This window comes from Nicotiana tabacum, chromosome 11 (genome assembly GCF_000715075.1).
Source record: "Nicotiana tabacum cultivar K326 chromosome 11, ASM71507v2, whole genome shotgun sequence".
NCBI classification, from domain to species: Eukaryota; Viridiplantae; Streptophyta; class Magnoliopsida; order Solanales; family Solanaceae; genus Nicotiana; species Nicotiana tabacum.
In genome coordinates this window covers 38,645,641-38,668,840 of record NC_134090.1, presented here as the reverse complement: position 1 = coordinate 38,668,840, position 23,200 = coordinate 38,645,641, and the positions used below count along the sequence as shown (strand labels likewise).

At 36.0% G+C, this 23,200-nt stretch overlaps 1 protein-coding gene across 1 annotated transcript; it reads right to left on the bottom strand.

Moving 5' to 3' along the window:
• Positions 1–543: 543 nt before the first annotated feature.
• Positions 544–22,195, bottom strand: LOC107812582 (putative serine/threonine-protein kinase At1g54610). Its single transcript, XM_075225901.1, has 7 exons — positions 21,677–22,195; positions 20,900–21,184; positions 19,842–20,159; positions 18,731–18,952; positions 17,446–17,540; positions 13,142–13,226; positions 544–1,224 (listed from the first exon to the last, which is right to left on the bottom strand). Exons 1-7 carry the CDS (start codon positions 22,091–22,093, stop codon positions 880–882), a joined length of 1,767 nt encoding a protein of 588 aa, XP_075082002.1. The 5' UTR covers positions 22,094–22,195; the 3' UTR covers positions 544–879.
• Positions 22,196–23,200: the final 1,005 nt, after the last annotated feature.

Sequence of the window (23,200 nt, the reverse complement as noted above, 5' to 3'; positions counted from 1 at the left end):
AACCTCGCCAATTTAGATCAAAATAACCTAGCTTCTTCCACAATGTTGGGCGTTGAAGAACGATGAAACACGAACTCATATTTTCAGAATTTAAGATGTGTTTTGAAGACTTCATTCCAGATTCAATCTGTTAACCAGAAGGCATTACTATACTCTAATCAGGTGTTAGTTTGGATTGACTTACTTTTTGTGTTAATGTTGAAGTTGTGCAAATTGAAGATATTGCTCGAGCAACCATTGTTACAGATCTGTCCCCATGGAAGCTTCTATTTGAGCTTGTGCTAAGCTTGTAAAATGACTTCACGCGCCCAAAATGTTGGTAGCAAACACGCATATGCCACATAAGCAACATGTATTTACTTGACACACTTTGTAGCCTTCTGAAGTATCTAAATGGTAAAGTGGTCAGTTGAGGTGTTTGTTTGATCGTTGGGGACAACTTAAACGGGTCGTTTATGTATTTCGCATAAAAAGATAGGTTAAAAGGTCAAATATGATTATTTAATAATAAAGAAGGACCAGCTGAGAGAAAAATATATGGCAATGATGCGACCACACCAAATTGGTCGTTACATAAAATGTCACTTTTCTTTGTTACATAATGACGGATATAACAATACGATATAACAAAATATGAGTAACAATAAAAAAAATACTATATTTAAAGTAACAATACGATAAAATACAATAGATTATGACCATCCAAACAAGCTATAAACGGGTATTGATGTAAGTTGTCTATCCTTATGCAAGCTATCAGCGGCGCTGATTCCATGGCTCTGGCCCGTGTCACATGGAGACAACTGCCACTGCTCCGAGGCTCTTCTTCATGTCTAAACCAAATACACAAGTAAACAATAATAGAACAACTTTTTCTAATTAATTATGTTCTAAGCTGAATAGCTTAGAGATCTTGTCATCAAGATCATGATAATTTCTGAAATCAATGGTGGAGATAGCCCTACGATTGAGGCTTAATCTGTTGTCTTCATAATGCTTAGCAGCCTCAGTAATGGAGGCTAACAAAATGGGATAATTCTTGATGTTTTTGAGAGCATTTGGATGTGCCTCAGTTTTAGCAGATTGGTTCATCTTGTTTCTAAATTTAAAAGCTGGAGTTGGTGAAGGAGGAGGACTTTGAATATTATTATTCCTTCTGCTCAAGGAAAATGAACTGCTACTTGCACCACTATAACCTTGCATACTTGACTCTCCTTGCTTTTCCTGCTCATCAATCAATTAAATATAATTTAGTAAAGTCAGAGACCAGAGTCATGGTTTAAAATTTATGGATTTTGAATATGTCATCGAACGCTATTGAGTTACTGGGTTCTGAACATGCCTGAGTTCCTGGATTAGTTACTAAGTTCGCAATTAAAAGTTAATATATATATATATTTAATAAATTTTCTAATATATTTATAGTTTAAGCAAAAGCTATTGAGTTCGTTCAAACCCATAGTCACTATTTTGCTGAAACACGAAAAGTTCCAGCATAATATATATACTGGATTATGGAGTTTTTGCATATAAACTTCTAGCATATTATGTTGGAGCTAAGGCTGTATTGTTGTCCGGGCCCAGGCCTAACGGTCCCAATGGGTGGAACCGGCCCTCTGTGGTCCTAAGCCCACATGGTCCCGAGCTAAATGGGTCGGGCCCACGGGCCTAAACGGGCTTTTTCTTTTCGGGCAATTTTTTTTTGAATATTTTTTATCTAAGGCAATTTCTTGTAAACTATATGTGTATATACTAATATAAATTGTTTATACTTTTCTCTCTCTCTCTCCATATATATATATATATTTTTAATTTTTTTTATCTAAGGCAATTTCTTGTAAATTATATAGCTTATATATATTATATATACTATATCTATATCTATAATATATATATATATATATATATATATATATATATATATATATATATATATATATATATATATATATATAGTTTATATGTATTAGAGATATATATATTGCCTTATATATATATATATATATATATATATATATATATGTGTGTGTGTGTGTGTATATATATATATATATAGTTTATATGTATTAGAGATATATATATTGCCTTATATATATATGTGTGTGTGTGTGTGTGTGTGTATATATATATATATAGTATTTCTTATTAATTAAAAAAATAATCTTCTAATTCAAATTTAAACATAAAATAAATTGCAAAGAAATATTCAAGGGAATGTCTTATATATTTTACTATTACGACATTAACGAAGAATGACAATATATATATGTATATATAGTTTATATGTATTAGATTATATGTATTATATATAGTTTATATGTATTAGATATATATATATATATATATATATATATATATATATATATAGTTTATATGTATATATATATATATATATGGTTTATATGTATTAGAGATATATATATATATATATATGTATATATAGTTTATATGTATTAGATTATATGTATTATATATAGTTTATATGTATTAGATATATATAGTTTATATATAGATATATATATATATATATATAGTTTATATATAGATATGTATTAGATATATATATCTAATAAAAAAAATTAAAAAAAATAGCCGTTGGGCCCGTTTGGTCAGGTTGAACGGCCTAGGCCTGCCTGCCGGTCCCGGGCTTGCGAGCTTTTTGGTAAGGACCGGCCCACTGTGGGCTTTTTGCACCACTAGAGACCGGCCCGTTTGAACCGGCACGTTTGGCCCGTTTGGCATGCGGTCCCGGGATGGGCCCAACCCACAATACACCCTTAGTTAAAGCTCCAGCACATTGTGAAATTCCAGAATATTATGCCGGAATTTCATACGTAAAAAATTCAAACTACAACATATTATGCTGGAACTTTTGTGATTTTTTAATGGTATTTTTGTTCGAATTTTATTTTTACGTGAAAAAGTAGTTAAATTTCGATTACTTTTGAACCGTGACTATTTTTTAATTATCAATTGTAAATATGGCTATTTCTGATTTTTTTTTATTCATATCAAGGGTTTGAATCCCTCGTCATCCCTAACCGGGCCGACCAAAAAGGTAAATGCCTTTATTTGATTATTTTCGGCAAAAAATAATTAATTATCTGCTTCTGTCAATAGCTAGTATATTGAGGATTATATATATGTTCGTCCACTATGAATGTGCAATTTCATTTTTAAAATCGTATAATATCATATGAACAGTTAATCCAAATTTTTGGAGAACAATGCTTCCTTTTTCTTAGTTACAAAAATAATTAAACCTACACATATTTTTATATATATAGACTCTTACAAAGAGATGCAGGCAGGAAGAATGAACCTGAGGAACCTCAAAATGTCATTCACATGATCATCGGTGGAGTCGACGTCCCATAAGGACCTATATTCAAGCGTACCAAAGTATCCATCCCAAGGGAGAAACGGACTCGAGATTACATACCCGAGGACACCCTCACATTCAGCAAGGAAGACATCGAGGCTGTATCTCAGCCTCACAACGATGCACTGGTAATTTCTATCATTTTAAATAAAGTTCAAGTTAAACGTGTTCTCGTGGGTCCAGGTAGTTCGGCAAATATAATCCAGTCAAAGGTCGTGGATCAGCTCTGGTTGCTCGATCAAATTATACTGGCATCTCGAATCTTGAATGGCTTTGACATGGCAAGGGAAACAACAAAGGGAGAAATAATCCTCCCAGTCAATGTGACCGGAACCATACAAGACACCAAATTTCATGTCGTCGAAGGTGACATGAGGTATAATGCTTTGCTTGGAAGGTCGTGGATCCATTGCATGAAGCTGGTGCCATCGACCCTCCATCAGGTGATGAAGTTCCCAATAAAGGATAGCGTGAAAACAGTATTTGGAGAGCAGCATGCAGCTAAGGAGATGTTTGCAGTACACGACTTGACACTGGTATCGACATCATCCACATCGAAAAAGCTGAAGGACGAACAGGTGGCCAAATAGCAATCACAGTCCGTGTCCTCGGTTGAGCCCGGGGGGCAAGTGTCCGATGAACAGGTTGTTGAGGATGAAGAAGAATATTTTCTCACCCCTCGAGCCTTCATTGCCCCTGAAGAATCGGATGCGACGAAGTCCACGGTCGAGGAACTCGAGCAGGTCATATTGATCGAGCATCTTCCAGAACGAAAGGTATACCTGGGGACGGGGTTAACACCCGAACTCAGGAAAAAACTCATTCAATTTCTTATCGATAACATTGATTGTTTTTCCTGGTCCCACTTAGACATGACAGGAATCCCATGGAGATAACTGCTCATCGATTAAGTGTCGATCCCAGATTTAAATCGGTGAAGTTTAGAGGAGAGCTCAGTCTGAGGTAAAGCATGCATTCATCAAAGACAATGTACGCAAACTTCTCAAGATAGGATCCATTAGGGAAGTAAAATATCTTGAATGGCTAGCTAACGTAGTAGTAGTCCCTAAAAAAGGAAACAAACTTAGAATGTGTGTAGACTATAAGGATTTGAACAAAGCATGCCCCAAAGATTCTTTCCCACTGCCCAACATCGACCAATTGATCGATGCTACGACTGGACACGAGATCCTTACCTTTCTCGATGCCTACTCGGGTACAATCAGATTCAAATGAACCCGGAAGACCAGGAAAAGACTTTGTTCATCACGAAGTATGGTACATATTGCTATAACGTAATTCCCTTCAGGCTAAAGAATGCAGGAGCCACGTATCAACGCTTAGTTAATAAGATGTTCGAGCATCAAATAGGTAAGTCTATGGAAGTTTATATTGATGACATGCTAGTTAAGTCCCTGAGCGCAGAGGACCATTTGACCCATTTGCAGGTGACGTTCGATATCCTAAGAAAGTATAACATGAAGCTCAACCCCGAGAAATGCACTTTTGGAGTCGGCTCGGGCAAGTTCTTGGGCTTCATGGTATCGAACAAGGGGATTGAGATCAACCCCGATAAAATTAAAGCCATCGAGAAGATCACCGTGGTGAACAATGTGAAAGTCGTACAACGGCTGACCGGGAGGATAGCTGCCCTAGGCCAATTCATCTCGAGGTCATCAAATCGGAGCCATCATTTCTTTTCCCTACTCAAGAAGTAGAACAACTTCATATGGACTCCAGAATGCCAACAAGCCTTGGAAGAATTAAAACAGTATCTCTCGAGCCCACCCCTGCTCCATACTCCAAAGGAAGATGAAACGATCTACTTGTATCTAGCCGTGTCCGAGGTGGTAGTAAGTGGCATGTTGGTTCGGGAAGAGGAAGTACATAATTCCCTATCTATTATGTGAGTCGGACCCTAGGAGATGCTGAAACCAGGTACCCCCTTTTGGAAAAGCTAGCTCTTGCAATAAGCGCATCTAGGAAGCTAAAGCCATATTTTCAATGCCATCGTATATGTGTGCTGACCACGTACCCACTTCGAAATGTGTTGTATAAACCCGAATTGTCGGACAGGTTGGACAAATGGGCCATCAAACTTGGAGGATATGATATCGAATATCAACCTCGAATGGCTATCAAGTCTCAAATTTTGGCGGACTTCGTGGCCGATTTCGCGCCTGCCCTCGTGCCCGAAGTAGAAAAGGAACTTTTGTTAAGAATGGGGTACGTCATCGGGGTTATGGACACTCTTCATAGACGGTGCCTCAAATGTGAAAGGGTCCAGGCTCGACATTGCTTTAAAATCGCATACGGGCAGTGTCATTAGACAATCTATCAAAACTTCTAAATTGACTAACAATGAGGCCGAGTATGAGGCCATAATTGTAGGTCTTGAACTAGCCAATGGCCTTGGAGCAGAGGTGATTAAGGCAAAATGTGACTCCCTTTTGGTAGTAAAATCAAGTAAATGGAAGCTTCGACGTTCGAGACGATCAAATGTAGAGGTATTTGGACAAACTTCAAATGACATCGCATCGCTTCAAAGAATGGACACTGGACCATATGCCTCGAGAACAGAATAGCGAAGCCGATGCACTTGCGAACTTGGGGTCATCAGTTGAAGAAGATGATATTGTCTCGGGGACTTTCGCCTAATTATCGAAGTCGGTGGTCGAAGAAGGCCATGCAGAGATTAATTCAACAAGTCTAACATGGGATTGGAGGAATAAGTACATCGACTACTTGAAACATGGAAAGCTCCCCGCAAACCCAAAAGAATCAAGAACACTTCAAGCCAAAGCAACTCGATTCTCACTCGACGAAAACAGAATGATGTATAGAAGAACCTTCGATGGACCACTGACATTATGCTTGGGACCTAGGGATACCTATTACGTACTGCGAGAAATCCACAAGGGTACTTGTGGGAACCATCCTGGTGCAGACTCTCTGGTGCGCAAGGTGATCAGAGCGGGGTATTATTGGGACAACATGGAAAAGGATACCAAGAAGTTCGTCAGAAAGTGTGATAAATGCCAAAGATTTGCACCGATGATCCATCAACCCGGTGAACAACTCCATTCGATCCTATCCCCGTGGCCATTCATAAAATGGGGGATGGACATCGTCAGCCCCCTACTAACAGCGCCAGGTAAAGCTGAATTTATTTTGTTTATGATTGACTACTTCTCCAAGTGGGTTGAAGCGCAGGCCTTCGAGAAGATAAGAGAAAAAGAAGTCATCGACTTCATATGGGACCACATCATATGTAGGTTCGGGATACCTGCCGAAATAACATGTGATAATGGGAAACATTTCATCGGCAGCAAAGTAACAAAATTCCTCGAGGACCATAAAATCAAAAAGGATCCTATCAGCACCTTACAACCCAAGCACAAATGGTCAGGCCGAGTCCACAAACAAAACCATCATTCAAAACTTGAAGAAAAGGTTAGATGATGCAAAGGGGAAGTGGAGAGAAGTATTGCCCGAGGTACTGTGGGCATATCAATATGACATCAAAGTCCCGCATGGGGGAGACCCCGTTTTCTTTAGTATACGGGTCTGAAGCATTGATCCTAGTCAAGGTCGGGGAACCTAGCGTCAGGTTTCAGCATGCCACCGAGGACTCAAATCGCGAAGCTATAAACACTTCCCTCGAACTACTCGATGAAAAATGAGAGGCCGCGTTAATTTGAATGGCCGCGCAAAAACAAAGGATCGAAAAGTATTACAACAGAAGGACGAACCTTCGATATTTTAGAGTCAGGGACTTAGTCCTGAGAAAAGTCACTCTTAACACTCGAGACCCAAATGAAGGGAAACTAGGTCCCAATTGGGAAGGACCGTACCGTGTCCTCAGAGTCGTAGGGAAAGGATCCTACAAACTTAGCACAATGAAAGGCGAGCAACTACCAAACAATTGGAATGTGTCGTTGCTCAAGCAATATTACTGCTTAGGTATGACCTTCTCCCCTTTTCCGTTTGTATTTAAAACTAACTCCTTGCAGATGTTCAGTTGGAGATATCGAGGCACCTTTCAACTTGAAGACATTGGGTTTGAAAGCATGTGTTGCACTCTTTTCCTTAGATCGGGTTTTATCCCAAATGAGTTTTACTGGCAAGGTTTTTAACGAGGCAACACCTATATGCTACCTAAGGAACATTCAACAAGTATTCAAGACTTTTTTTCAATCAACCTTGAACACTGGGGGGGCATCACCCTGGGAGGTTATACTTTTGAGAAAGATACTTCACACCTAAGAGGGCCTCGATAGGAGAACTTTGTAATGGGCCAAACAGTCAAATGAACTGTGTCCATATAGAATAGTCGAGCCTCGATGGCAAAACATGCATGCATGTATCAACTATTTAAAGAAGTATTCTGGTTATATCCAAAACACTTTGTATCTTAAAGAAGTTTGCTATCATACGAGCTCTACACTTACAGTCCTATGGGAAGCGGCTCAAGAGCCAAAGCACCCCGAAATACTCGGGGACTGTCACTGACAATCAATACATCCGAGTCATCGAAAACTCAGACTCATAAGACCTCAAAGAGGCACCCCCTCGAAACAAAGGCCAAGGTTAATATACTCGGGGACTAACTCTTCGGACAAGTTCGAAGAGTTATCAGGAAACAAGTCCAACTGACATACCCGAAGACTATGGCCATATAAAAGACTACAGCCATATAAAGGCTACGACCAAAATAATGCGGCTCGGAGACGTCCGACTTCTGCCATAAATTAAAGGCCTTCAACCATAAAAAAAATGGTTAAATCAGGCTACCCTCGGCAAAAACAAAATATAAAAGGCTTCAATAAATTCAGCCCTCGAAATACCTAAGGGCTTCGATAAATTCGGCCCTCAAACTATTTAAAGGCTTCGATAAACATTAGTCTTCGAAAAAACCTCAAGAGGTATTCGATTATGTTTACAAAAACAAATTACTAATAAGGTTCCGATACATTGAACCCAAAACACGTGCTAAGGCATACAAATTTTTACTAAGTCTTTTAGTCGAAAAAGAGGGAAAAATTATAGCCATTTTAGAGGCCGAAACGGCCCAATTTAAAGAGCCTAAGGGTCGATGTCTAAGAGCCTAAGGGCCAACTTAAAGAGCCTAAGGGCCGATGTATAAGCCTAAGGTCCAGATTAAAGAGCCTAAGGGACAATGTATAAGAGCCTAAGAGACAATATATAGCCTAAGGGCCAACTTAGAAGACTTAAGGGTCAAAACATATAGAGGTTGTGGCCTCGAATCGGACTCAAGAATTCCGACATCCCGAGCTCACTCAAATCAATTTAACTTTTCTCGAGGAGTGACAAAACCTTAAGGGGTATGATGTTGATCAATTAAAAGCCTAAGGGTTTATTGCATTCTGAGTCCGAACCAATACTCGAGCTAAGTGTTTGAATCTTCGAAATTTTCCACAAACGGGGATAAATAAAATTCAACACAAATCGAGGATAGAGCAAAATGATACTTTATATTCATTAGGGAAGTTTACAAAACATATTACAACGCCCATAAGGGGCCCTTGCACAAAAAAGGAAACCTAATCTATTTTCGGGGTCACACCCCCGGGAGTGTCGTCTTCATTTTTAGCGGCCCTATCTTTGAGAGTCTCCTCCCCTTCGGGAACATCTTCTTCACCTTCCTCATCCCGGGAGCCACTCACCACATCCTCATTATCGGAGGAGACAAGAAACCTAGCATCGGTTTCCCGAGTTTTTGATTCAGCTATCTCCTCGGTGAGGTTGAACCCTCGGGCATGGATTTCTTCGAGAGTCTCCCTCCGGGCTTGGCACTTAGCCAATTCATTGCTCCGTCTCCCTCAGTAGGAGGCCTCCCTCAACTCAGCTTGAACGGCCATGGCTTCCCTCGCGTATATAGCAATGGATTTATCAGCCGCAGCCTTCGTCTTCTCGACTTCGGCCTTAGCCTGTACAGCTTCAGCCTTAGCCTGCACAGCTTCGACCTGGGCTTTAGCTAGCTCAGCCTCTAACCTCTTGATCTTCCTAGCCTGAGCCAGACCCTTCGCTTCGGCACCTCAGAACTGAGCTTCAGCCGAGGCCAGTTGGGCCGCAATAGCTTCCTTATCGACAACAAGTTGATCCATGTTCTTCTTCCACTGATGACAATTAGACTGAACTTGATCTACCTCGCCACGGAGCTTCCCGATCATATCTAGCTTTTGTTGCAGTTGAGATATTGAAGTATTAGCCTCCGAAGCAGGGCCAAGAAGGTCGTACTCTGTTAAAATCAAAGTTACCTGCTCATCTAGCTCGGACTCGCTTTTTTGAGCTTTGGCCAGTGCGGTTCGGAGATCCTTAAGCTCCTCTTCCTTCTGGATACAGAGGAGCCTCCGGGTTTTCTCTTCGCTCAAAATTTTCTTGAGCTCGGCCTCACATTGGCTCAGCTCAGCTCTGAATTTTGCGATGGCCTATACATGAAATAGAGACATATTAGTCAAAAGAAAAGAGAGAAAAAATTACAATACTAAAGGTAAGTACTTACCCGGGAAAGGAGATGTTGAGCCTCCTCAAAGATAGTGGACGCATCATTCAGGTCATCGGCATCGTCAATCCCGGTGTAGCAACCCTGGAAAACATCATCCCCGACGACCTTACTCGGATCGGGCATGTGCAGAGCATTGGCTTCATCGATTGCCCCCTTGGAAAAGGTTGGCAATGAAAGGGACCTGTTGTCGCGGCCCTGAGTTCTTCACTCGAGGCATTCTCATTACCATTGGGGGTCTCAGTATCTACTACCCCTCTGGAATGGTTGTTGAAGACGGAGGGATGATCTCAACCTCCGAGGACACAGGGTCCTAGCCCGTTCCTTCCTTCGAGGCATCCTCACCACGGAATAAGGTTTCCGGTTCGGAAGGCTTGGCGGTCTCGACTGGCTTCTTGGTCCGAGTCACCAACGCTGACTCTTCATCATCATATTCTTCATCATCCGGGGAGTCATGGGTCGAATCTGCGCCCGTTTGAGCAAATCTTTTCCGCAGCCTTCGAGCGGAGGGTTTCTTGTTTTGAGGATCCTCGGGCTTCGAAACCTTTTTTCTTTTATTATCCTTCTCGGACTTTGGATTTGAAGGCTTGGCTTCTTCCTCGATCGGAGCCGGCCTCATTTCAGATGCATCATCGAGGCCTGCACAAGTAGGCGTAAATAAGATGCTGCCAATCTATGAAGAGTGTTTGAAACTGTTAAAAGACACTTACCGTGGTTCTTGGCCTCCCACTGGCCCTTCGCTAGCTCACGCCACTTGCGTTCATCGTGGGAAGAAGTGGCAGCTAACTTTCGGACCCAATCCTCGAGGTCGGGCACTGCTGGGGGCGCCCAAGCATTGGCTGCCAGAAGAAGTATAACAATATTATGAAATATGGAAGCAAAGTATGGATAGCTAAAGGGATTACGAGCTCCACTTACGGTTAAAGTTCCACCTCTCCGGGAACGACATCTTGTCCTCGGGGATGACATCCAAAGTCTTTACTCTAATGAACCGGCTCATCCAACCCCGATCTTTGGGTTCGTCAGTACTAGCAAAGAAGGATTTTGTTGTTCGGCGCTACATCTTGATAAGCCCTCGAAATAACTGAGGCCGATACAACCGAATCAGGTGGCTGAGGATGAATTAACCCTTGTCCTTTTCAGAGAAATACCGCAACATGATCACGATACGCCAAAAGCAAGGGTGAGTCTGACCGAGGGTGACTTCATACGTTCTGCAAAAGTCGATCACCACCGGATTGAGGGGACCCGGTGTGAAGGGGTAAGTGTAAACACTCAAAAATCCCTCCTTGTGGGTAGTAATGCTTTCATCGGGGTTCGGGATCTGAACCTCAACCTCATCCTCCCAGTGGCAGTCCCTCTTGACATGATAAGCTGCTTCGTTACCAAGCTAATGTATCGAGATACATGCTCACATCGGCCTAGGACATCGGGAGGATTCTCGATGCTGAAGTCTTTCTTAATAATGCAATTACCGAGGGTGATTTCCTCAAGTGTCGGCGGCACCATTGGTTTGGCCGGCCGGGAGGCAGAAGAAGACAATGCTTTATTCTTTTTGAGGATCGTTTTGGAAGTTTTGGCCATGATTGTAAGTCAAATAAAACGGGTTGCACAGGAATATGGTGTTTCAGGTGGAAACCTTGCATTTTCCGGCGCTTGAAGAGGCGGAAGAAATAGATGAGTGGAGAAAGAGATGAAGATGGAAAAAGGGAGAAGAAAGAGTAAAATTCTTTACTTGAAGGAATCGCCTCATATTTATAGGAGGGAAATGACTGTTCGGCAGCACTAGTGGCCGATCAATGCTGGCATGCATTCAATGTTTTTGGGAAAATAGACCGACGGGACGTTTCGATCACTTCAAGCGCCTACGTCACGAGCATGACATCATCGCGAGAGGCTCGGAAAATCGAGGTTCAAATCGTTTCTTATCATCTTATTCTAAAAAATGCGGGGACTATCTGTATACAGTCAAAATCAAGGAGCCCGATTTTGAAGTCTTAAATTGGGCTATGAGTTTGAGTCCGGGAGACTCGAAGTAGGGGTCGAACCCGGCTGAAGGACACACACCTCAAGGAAGCAGATCGAAGGCCTGACACGACCTACATTGAGGGCAGTACAATCTCGAGGACACTCAAGAAAGAGCGAGAATTTCTCAAGGACACGTGGATCAAGGCATAAATTAAAGGATAAGATTTGTACGAAATGGTACAGGTTCGTACTAGGTTATTATACACCTGTACCAATAGAATTCTTTATCACAATTAGAAATGTACTATATTGAGGTTTTTCTCCTCCAATATAAAGGGGACCCCAATCATTTGTAAAAGACATATTATTCACTGCAATAGAATATTCTATCCTGCTTTTCTTGTTTACCGTATTCAGCAAGTGTTCTTCAGCTTTATTGCTTTTATTTTATTGTTCATATTTCATTGCTCTTAGCTCACCTCGAGGCCCCCAAGAAAATCGAGCTCTTATTGCTCTAGCAACACTGATTTGGTATATCAATTCTTCTTACTTAAACCTAATATTGCTTGTATATTCACTAGTATTAGAATAAATCACATACCTTTAAAACCACAAATCATATTTAATTGTTACTCCCATTTTTCGTGGTAAACAATAAAAATGTATACCATTTTACCATTCCTTCGGTTTAAGATCGAGAAAATAGAGAAGATATGATTTACTGAAATAAGATCATTAAAGAGCCATTTGGCCTTGGATTTTATTCATTTTTTTCCGTAATAATTTTTTACTTTATTTTAAAAATAGTGTTTGGTTGTAAAAGTTCAAAATTCAACTTGTAGTTGGATTCCAAATTTGGAAAATTGCTCCAAACTTGTTTTCTAATTCCATCTTCGTAAATTCCAAATAAAGTGTTCTCTCTTGCTTTATAAAAAGTATAATCAAACATAAGTTTATCTTAAATTCCAACTTTATAAATTTCAAATAAAGTCAAAAATATTTGGAATCTAGGACTAAACGCCTACTAAGTCAGTATGGCACTAGAAAATATTCTATTTTTCAATACTATTCTTTGAAGCTCAAGAGTAGTGTGAGGTTTAAAAACTAGAAATATATTCTTCAAACTGTAAAAATTTCAAAAATAGGTCATAAGTTGCATTTTTATGCTCTCATTTTGTTAATTTAAGAGACAAATTCCTTCAGTTCTTTTTTCCTTTCATATATAATTTAATAAAAAACTAAAAAGAAAAGGAAAAAGAGTTTACCTCTGCAGAATGTTCAGAAATATTAGAGAGTATTTTTTGGTAGCCCTCCTTATTTTTCCGAACCCGTTTGCCTTTTAATTTCTTCCTGTGGTGCAATTCCCTCCACATTAAAATTGAAAGAATAGAGGGAAAAAGATTAGAGAAAATAAAATAAAGCATCTTAATTAATTATTAAAGCAAAAAAAATATTCAAAAAAACACAGAAGAGCTAATCTATAAATCCTTCTTTACTCCAAGTAGAAATATGGGCTTTTCAATGAAATTACATCATTTACTCATTTGGCTTAGTATGAAAAAGTTATATATATAAATAAATAACTGATTATCTCTGTTCTAATTTAATTATCAAAAGCCTTTTGTAAAAAGCTAAATGTAACATAAATTAATTTAATATTACAAATAAAATATAGATCTGTTGTACGTTGTAATTTATCAAATGAAATAGAAGAAAAAGAAATAATGTAATGATGGCTTCTTGTACTCCTGATATAATTATCCTCTTATATTGAACGGGATAATGGAAATAAGACTAAATGATTACACAATGAACTTTGTGACATATTTGTATATTTTGTGACATCCATGTGTAAGAACTTAACTTGTCTTGGTCCCTAAAGACTTCACTTTTATGATTACTTTTGTCTAGGAGGAGTGACAAAACCAATATTTTTATTATGAGGTCTCAAAAAATAAAAAATAAAACACATGAAAAAGAAAAGAAAATTTAATTATATAATATATAAGTATAAAATATATTTTTTTACCTAGCAACACAAAATAATTTTTCGACAAAGAGGTTTCAAACGTGGTTTTGCACTGCCTAAGAAGATGTTTAAGTTACATCTTAGAACAATGATAGTCATTTTAATGATCACATATGTAATTATGACATTATGGGGGTTGTGAGAGAGAATTCTGGTGAGCAATTTAATAAAGCAAAAGAAAAACTTAAGCACTATAATTAACGACTTAAACTTGGGAGTTTGGGTTTCAAATGTCGGAAAAGAAAAAAGAAAAAAAGAAAGAAAGATGTTTTAACTTTTAAGGGCCAAAGTCAAAATTATATTGATAGTAATACGACCCTGGGCGGAAAGGATATATTTAACAAAATTTTAATCATGCTTAGCCTCCCCCCCTCCCCCGCGCCGCTTAATCATGGAAAAAGCAAAAGCAATGAAATAAACAAAAGAATATGACCAGTTACCTATGTTTGCTCTTTATAAATTATATCTATCTATCTATTTATACTATATTAAAGCACGAAGGTCCTTAGCGAAATATCGTTCGCCTTTTTTACCCTTTAAAATTGAAGTTCACACTAGACAAAATAGTCATTTAATTATTCTCCTAATATTTAGTTCTTGAAATTGACTAAAATTTTTGTTATTAAATTATTTTCCATTGAACACTAGGTAGGAAACCCTAAAATTTAAGACTTTAAAGTCAATTAAAACTTTACTTAACTTAAATATTTTCCTTATTTGAATTATATATGTCACATAATTATAATTCTTACATGTTGCTTTCATAGATATATATTCTGTGAAAAAAGTAAATAACGTGTGTTTTAAATAAAATTAAAGTAAATAACTGATCCATCAATTTTATGCCTAATATTTAAAAAGGAACGTAAGAAATAGTGCATTTAAGTCATACTTTTGATTTTAAAAAAATTAAAACATTAATGATAATTCATATTAAGGTGGCATGAATTTAGACTTTAAAAAGCAATTGTGACATTCTATTTTCTTTTAACAATAAGGGCGTAGAATTTGAAATATACTTACAAGTTTTGTCCATTTTTATTGTCTAAATATTAAGAAATAATAAAATGATATTCTTTTTTAAATGTGACATTATTTTAAATGGTAGAATAAGTTAATCAATATATATTTTGTACACAAAAATAGGAATATAAAAAGAACATATATATGTAATTGGTCGCGAGTAAAAGTACTTTAGAAAGAAATTTTAGGTAAAATAAGATAATAATTGAGCAAAAAATAAATAATATAAAAATTATTAATAATAATCGAGTTCGGATGCCTATATGATTATTAAGTTATTAATAGAATAAGGTTACAGCTTTAGCAGTACCGTAAAGTGAGTAAAGATAAACAAAAATTAATTGTTGGTAAACTATCTTACATAAATTTTTTAATAAGTAACATGAAATATACATGCAATGTACGTACCCAAGTCCTCAAGTAAAGTTGAATGATTTTTTTACCTTTCAATCAAACGCTACTCCTATAACTTTTTTTGTACAATAAAGCAAGCAAGCAAGGGAAACTACTGAAGGAAGAACTATTAGACTAGATCAAACTCCTTAGGAAGAACTACTCTTAATTTTATATAATAACATAAACATATTTTTGAATATTATTTATTTTATTTATAAAATTTTATTTTTCATTAACACGAGGGACACGCGCAACGCGCGTATGCTAAAACTAGTAAATAAATAAAAATAGAAAGAAGCATATACTAATACCACCTCCACACAACTAACAGCAAAAGTAAAATTGTGCTTTCTGATTATTTTTTCTTCCTTGTAGCATTCACGATCAATTCCAAGTTCTATAACTTTCAATTAGAACTTAAATACTAGCTCTTAAAAAACATTCATTTCAAATTGAAATTTGCGTGTAATATGGGGTTTTCTTAGGGAAGTGCACAAACAGTCGTTCTTAGGACTGCTATTTAGAGAATTTTCAGTGCTTATTTTTTTTCTGAATATTTAAACTAAAAATTTTAGTTTCAGGACAATTCAGGATATTGATATCCCAAAAAATTAAGTTGAGAAATTGAAATTCAGGATATATTGGTTAATTCCTAAATAGCAGCCCTTTAGAGTACCTATTTCTTTCACATAAATTATAATTTAACAAAAAGCTCTATATTTCAAATTGATTTTCTTTTTTTCTAGAAACCTTAGTTCAATGGAAGAAGTGAAAACATAGGGAGAAGTGCACGGTTAGCCACTAATAACACATGTATTTACTTTTAAGCCACTGTTTAAAATATCTTTAGTCTTTAGCCACTGCTTTATTAAACTTTAACTGCCCGGACGAAAATACCCTTCTGCTCATATCCTTAACTTTTGAACTTAACTTCAGGACTTTAGGACTACATGTCCTTAACTTTTGAACTTGGAACTCTAAGTTCAGGACTTCAGGACTACATGTCCTTAACTTTTGAACTTAACTTCAGGACTACATGTTCTTAACTTTTGAACTTGTAACTGTAAGTTTAGGACCAAGTGTCCTTAACTTTTGAGCTTGTTAGCCTAAGTTTAGGACCTATTGTCCTTAACTTTTGAGCTTGTTAGTCTAAGTTCAGGACTTTAGGACCTATTGTCCTTAACTTTTGAACTTGTAACTGTAAGTTCAGGACCTATTGTCCTTAACTTTTGGATTTCTTAGCCTAAGCTCAGGACCTATTGTCCTTAACTTTTGAGTTTGTTAGTCTAAGTTCAGGACTTCAGGACCTATTGTCCTTAACTTTTGAACTTGTAACTGTAAGTTCAGGACCTATTGTCCTTAACTTTTGAGCTTTTTAGTCTAAGTTCAGGACCAAGTGTCCTTAAATTTTGAACTTGGAACTCGAAGTTTCGGACCAAGTGTCCTTAACTTTTGAACTTGTAATTGTAAGTTCAAGATCCATAACGTACCAGAAAACCAAACGTTATTTGTATCTTTTCACAAAAATAATAATAATAATAATAATAATAATAATAATAATAATAATAATAATAATAATAATAATAATAACAATAATAATAATAATAATTGCAATTTACATATAAGATTGATGTCAAATTACACAACAGAAAGCTAATAACAAAAAGAAACAACTAAAAAAAATAAAAGACTATAGAACCTTCATTTTCTCTTTCATGAAATATATTCTAAAAGGCATTCATGGTGTTTTTTCGAGACACAAACACATGAATTAAAAGACACTTTATACAGAAGGAACTAATAAGTTATAATGCATTTAAGGATGTAAACTTAGAATAGATTGGCTGAAGGGCGAGTTTAAGATCAGAGACATAGCCATGTGTTACTGAGAGAAAAAATGCACATAAAAGATTGAGAGAGAAGCACACATAGCCAGCCACTTCTGTACAGAGAGAAGCGAGGGTTTGGGAAGAAAAGAAATGGAAGAAAGGGTAAAAATATCTTTTCAAAATAATTTTAATAGAGTAGTGACTATTTTTGCTCAACATTAGAATTAGTGGATAAAAAATAAACACCATCTTATTTAGTGGCTACCACACGCCATTTTTTACGAAAACATACCTTGTGATATCAATGAATTGGCCCCGCCCATCCTCTTCTACTTTGATGATTGGCAATTCAGAGATCCCACATGCAAATGGACTTGTTATAAAGAACTAAGACAATGTTTAGGAAAATTTAGTGCTCAACAATATACACATATTCTACCAGTAAAAACTAAATCTATAAAACGAATCTTTTTTTTTTGTATTTACCACCCATATACTTTCAAAAAACTTATTTAGCTGCCTTCCAATAAGGTTACTAATGCTCTATATTACCAATTCAAACGGTAAATACTTACCCGTACCGAGTATTTACACTCATCCTATAAATAAATGACACATGTTATTTTATTTAACCATGTTAAAGTCAACCTGGACTAGCTGCAAGTATACCAAAAATACAAGAAAGCAATTGGGAAAAGCCAATTTGTTCAAAAATTCTTCCATAGATTACACGAAAAAACAAAGTTGTAGTTTATTAGGATTTATTGATAAGAAAAAAAGAAGAGGAGGAGGCAGACTACATTTCTTTCTTGGTACTTTCATTAATTCAAACATAAAGATAATTCTATATTTATTGAAGTTATATTTTAGCTTTGCTTACTCCTAAGCAAAAAGTAACCTATGCTTACTTGCAAAACTTGTCTCCCTCAGTAATTCTCAATTGAGTTTTTGTCATAATATTATACCTTAATTTTGCAATTGCATCATTGAAAAAGTAAACTTCAGCTTCTTGTTAAATCAGCGATGAAGAGTGAAACCTATGTTAGAAGAAAAACTGAGGGAAATAAAAGATAGAAATGTGATGGCAATCCTAAATTTTATCACAGTGCCTTATTAGATATAATCCATCTTTAAAAAATTTATTATTTAAAAGTAGGACTCCTAATAAACTTTAGTTTGTTGTTTATGGTAAATTTAACTAAATTGGGTGTATACACCCGGTGCGGATAAGTTTTTGCCAGTTCGAACACGCACATTTCATGTCCTATAATCGGATTTATCATTTTCACCCTAAATTCTACTAACTCTCGTTTAAGTCAGTGTAAGATGATCTTATTTTGATTGAGATATCTCAATTCTTAACAAGTCCCAAATTCGAGTTTAGAAAATGAAAAATGTTTTGGTATGAGTGCTTTATTCCTCTTATGGCATATCCGACACGATTCTAAATTAATTGGCTTATACCGGATAGTTAAAGCAGAAAAAGATAAAAAGTAAAACAACTTGACATTTTGTTAGTAGATGTTATAGAATAGTACAATGTTTTTGGCATGAAATAATGAAATATTTTAACTTACTTCATTTTGAAGAGCAGTAGCAGCAGTGCCACGGAAGTGAGGTTTCACAGCCAAAAGTGTGTATAAAAGGGGAAAAGCAGAATGAGGAAAATTGGGAAATACTTCACCAAAACAAGGCTTGTAATTCTGTGGTGGTCTAAATGTTGTTGGTGGCTTCACTTTCTTCCAATACTCCTCTGCTGGTGACCCACACAGCTTAAATATTTTGTGAAGTTGCTCTATCTGAAAGGGGGAAAAAAGTTATAGCATTATTATAGCTTTTACATACCATTAATTTTCAATTTTCTATTAATTTGACTTTGCTCGTGTGAATTTGCTAATATTGTTGGTCCTAACCCCCCAAAAAAGAGAAGGATGCAGTAGGCTAACCGTCAGCCTAAAACTAATCAATTTATTATGAATCACCCGCTATATGAAAGATGGTCAGAAATGATGTGAAGTTGGGTTTTTTCGAATGATCAGTCACACTAAGATTAAGACACCACCCGAACTTCTACAGGCAGCAATGGAGAATCTTGAATAATAGGCGAAAGCCCAATTCAACAATAGCGTATTTTTGGGGGGAAAATCAGTGGAAATAGCCATAGTTTCAAAAGTAACTGAAATTTACCTATTTTTTCATGTAAAGATAAAATCTGGAATACACACCCTTACAAATTCGAAAAATTCCAGTACAATATGCTGGAGTTCGAGTTTTTACATATAAGATTCCAGCATAATATGCTGGAATTTCACAATGTGCTGAGGTTCCAACATATTATGCTGGAAGTTTATATGAGAGCTCCATAATCCAGCATATTATACTGGAACTTTCTGGCCTTGGAGTTCCAATATAATATGCTGGGAGTTTATACACGTGAGCTCCAAAATCCAGCATATTATGCTGGAACTTTTCGTGTTTCAGCAAAATAGTGACTATTTTTTAATGACTTTGCAAAAATTGGCTATTTTTCAATTATCAATACGAAAATTGGCTAGTCCGTACTATTTTTACCGTATTTTCTATTTTTGTTGTTGTTATTGTTGTTGTTATTGCTGTTGTTGTTTTATATTTAGTTTCCTAAAAAATTTAACATTTCAATAATAAAAACAATTAAAAAATGTTGTTTACCTCATTTCTACCGGGCATAATAGGCCTTCCAACAAACATCTCAGCCAAAAGGCAACCAGCACTCCAAAGATCAATCCCAACTCCATAATCAGTTGAACCCAAAAGTAGTTCTGGGGCTCTGTACCAAAGTGTCACAACTCTACTTGTCAGGGGCCTCTTTGTCTCTGTCTGGTAAAAATTTGCAAGCCCAAAATCAGCAATTTTGAGCATCCCATTTTTGTCTATTAGCAGATTTGACCCCTTAATATCCCTATGTAGTATCCCTCTCTCATGGCAATGTTGGAGTCCTAAGAGCAACTGCTCCATGTAACGTTTTACCTGCAAATTGTGTTACAGTACATTTTATTAGGCTCACTATAAAAAAATTTGAATTGGTTACGAACTTTATTATTAATTTATCGCTAAAGATTGTAGCTAACAAAATTTTCTTGATAATCTATCGCTAAATAGGATTAGCGACGTATTTTTTTAGATAGCTATAAAATTTATCCATCGTTAATTTATGTTTTTCTAGTAGTGATTTTATTAATAGAAGACATAGTTATGAAAAAAGTCTACATTTATCCATGATTTTATCTGTTTTTTTTACTCAATTAAATTGTTAATCAATATTCTAAAGTCTAAAATCCTAAAATATGACACCAATCTACTATTCTTCTTTAAAATAACTTCAAATTGGCCTAAGGATAAGTTTATTTAGAAAAATAACAAATAATAGTGAAGTTTAGTTTCCCAAAAAGGTTGATGATTTAATGAGTATGTTTACTTGTTTAAGTCTGATAACTACTACTCAATTCCAAACTATACTTATTTTCAACTTTCATTGTCTTCTATATCTTCCGTTAGATATGTCTAAATAATAACATATTTTAAATCTTTTGATAAAACTTTTTTTTTCATGTGATTTTAGATATATTGCTCTTCATTAGTAATTTTTTTTTCATTCCAAAACATTACGAGCAAAAACAATAAATAATTAGGAAGTTACTATTACCACTTAAATTATGCAATTTTTTCTAAATATTAGAAAAGGAGGAAAATAATTAAGTAATGATTACCTGAGGCACAGTGAGTTTTCCTTCAGTGCGATTGATAAGTTTAGTTAAATCAGATTCCATGAAATCAAAAACCAAATAAAGACTATATTGCATTCTTGAAGTGGCTAAGCCTTCAAGCTTGATAATATTTGGATGATCAACTTTCTTCAATATTATGATTTCTCTTGCCATAAACTTTACACTCTCTGGTTCTGATGTATCAAATCTAACCTTCTTTAAGGCTACTATTTTCCCACTCTTCCTATCTTTTGCTTTATACACATTGCTATATGTCCCTTGCCCTACCTGCAAAAATAAGATGCATTTATATTTGGATTTTTTGTTCAATATATTTATAATACAAATCATGTTTAGGTTATCGTTTTGAATAGCTTAAATACGTACTAAGAAAGCATCTTCATGTCTCATGCACAAAGGCAAGATCTTGAAAAAATTTCATAAAAAATTATAAGATGTACAATCACGATTCATTTTGTTTATAGTTTTACAATATTGTCATTGATTTTAGCGAAAAAAATGGGGTTGGGGGAAGGTGGGGGATGGGGGATTGGGGGGGGGGGGGTGTTGGGTGCAGATGCAGATGAACATTATCTACTATGGATTCAGTTGAACCCAATATTTTCTATGATATTTATGTTTAAAAAAATTAAAATTTCAATAGATATTAAATTTTGTACTCATAATGTCGAATAATAAGAGTTTCACTATTGAGAATCTTAAAGGTTGAACACGTAAGTTAGAATCCTGAATCAGCCTCGGAGGAGTTGAGAAACTTACCTTAGCAAGCTTATCATAAGAATCAGCAGTCTTTGGAACTAAACCAACCAAAACCTCTTTAGGAATGTTATCAACTAGCCATTTTGGCCATCCATCCACCAATTCATCTCCTTCCATTTTCCTTGTGCCTCTATTTGATAATTCATTTCCTATTCTAACTCCAACTCCATTTCTATTTCCATTTCCAATTCCATCCCTTCCTTTGATCATCTCCTTTTGATCTCTACTAATAATTCTCTTTTCTACTTCAACTCCATTATTTCTCCCATTCCCTTCTTGCTCCCTAATTCGACTCATATCCCTCTTATTCTGTTGTTGTTGTTGTCGTCGTTGTCCTTTAATATAACCATTATCAAGTTTCATGCTCTCAAACCTCTCGGGAGAGAAACCATAACCCCTACCTTGAACACACCCCATTGATGGATGGTCCCTTCACGTCGCGAATCTCCTAAAATTCTTTTTGTGTTGAATCTAAGTGGTGGTAATGACTAAGAGAACAATGCAAATAACTAGAAGAAGATGATGATATGACTAAAAAAATGAAGCATTTTAATAAAATAAAAGAAAGGAAATGGTAAAAATGTTAAGGAAGTTTAATTCTCTTTGTCCCTAGGCCGGCAAATATTTAATGGAATAATGTAATAATTGTAAAAAGAGTCATTTTCCGGAATTCTTTGCTTTCGTCGTCATGTAGAGTAATATGGAAAACAGTTCATGAATTAAGTCCATGGTTAATTAATGACCAGGTTCCTTCTGCTTTCTCGAGGAAATTTACTCTTGTTTTTGGAGATACAATTTTTTTTATTTTGTAATAAACTAAAAGGTTTTGGCTGGTAGAACCTAGTCAAATTATATTTTATGTAAATGTATCCAAAAAGAAGCATAATGGACAAAACTGGAGCAATCAAAGGGATACAGGTAGAAACTTAGTCAAATAATATAAAATCTGCTTTAGAAGTATGTTCCCAAATATAAAATCTGCTTTAGAAATATGTAGTCAAATAATATAAAATGGGCAAAATTGAAATAATCAAAGGGATTACGGATCCAATTCTTGGAGTAACTGAAGTAGTGTAAAAAGCTTGAGGCTATAATAACTAATAAACAAAAAATAAGAAAAAGGTAAAGAAATTAAGAAAGGAGAAATTACAATATTTTGACTATTTGTAAGTCAAATTATTGAAAAGATGCAACTGAACGAATCAACATTTTATATCTTGAATTTACTTGTTTTGCAAAGATGCAACTCCATCGTTTCAAAATAAGACTTAAAATAAATAATAATGAGACTTTTCTTTAGGCCTGCAGTTAGGATACGCCACGTGTTATCATCTTATGCATTATGGAAATCTAAAATTCCACCATTATCAGTTATAAATAAATAAAAAGCATATGATATTTCTTGCCGACTCATCCATGATTGGAATTATAGAAGAGTTCGTACCCGGCAATAGAGTATTGTTTTGCGCTCCACGTATGCATAAATGCTAATTCCTTTTCATATTAGCTTTCCAAATGGATGAA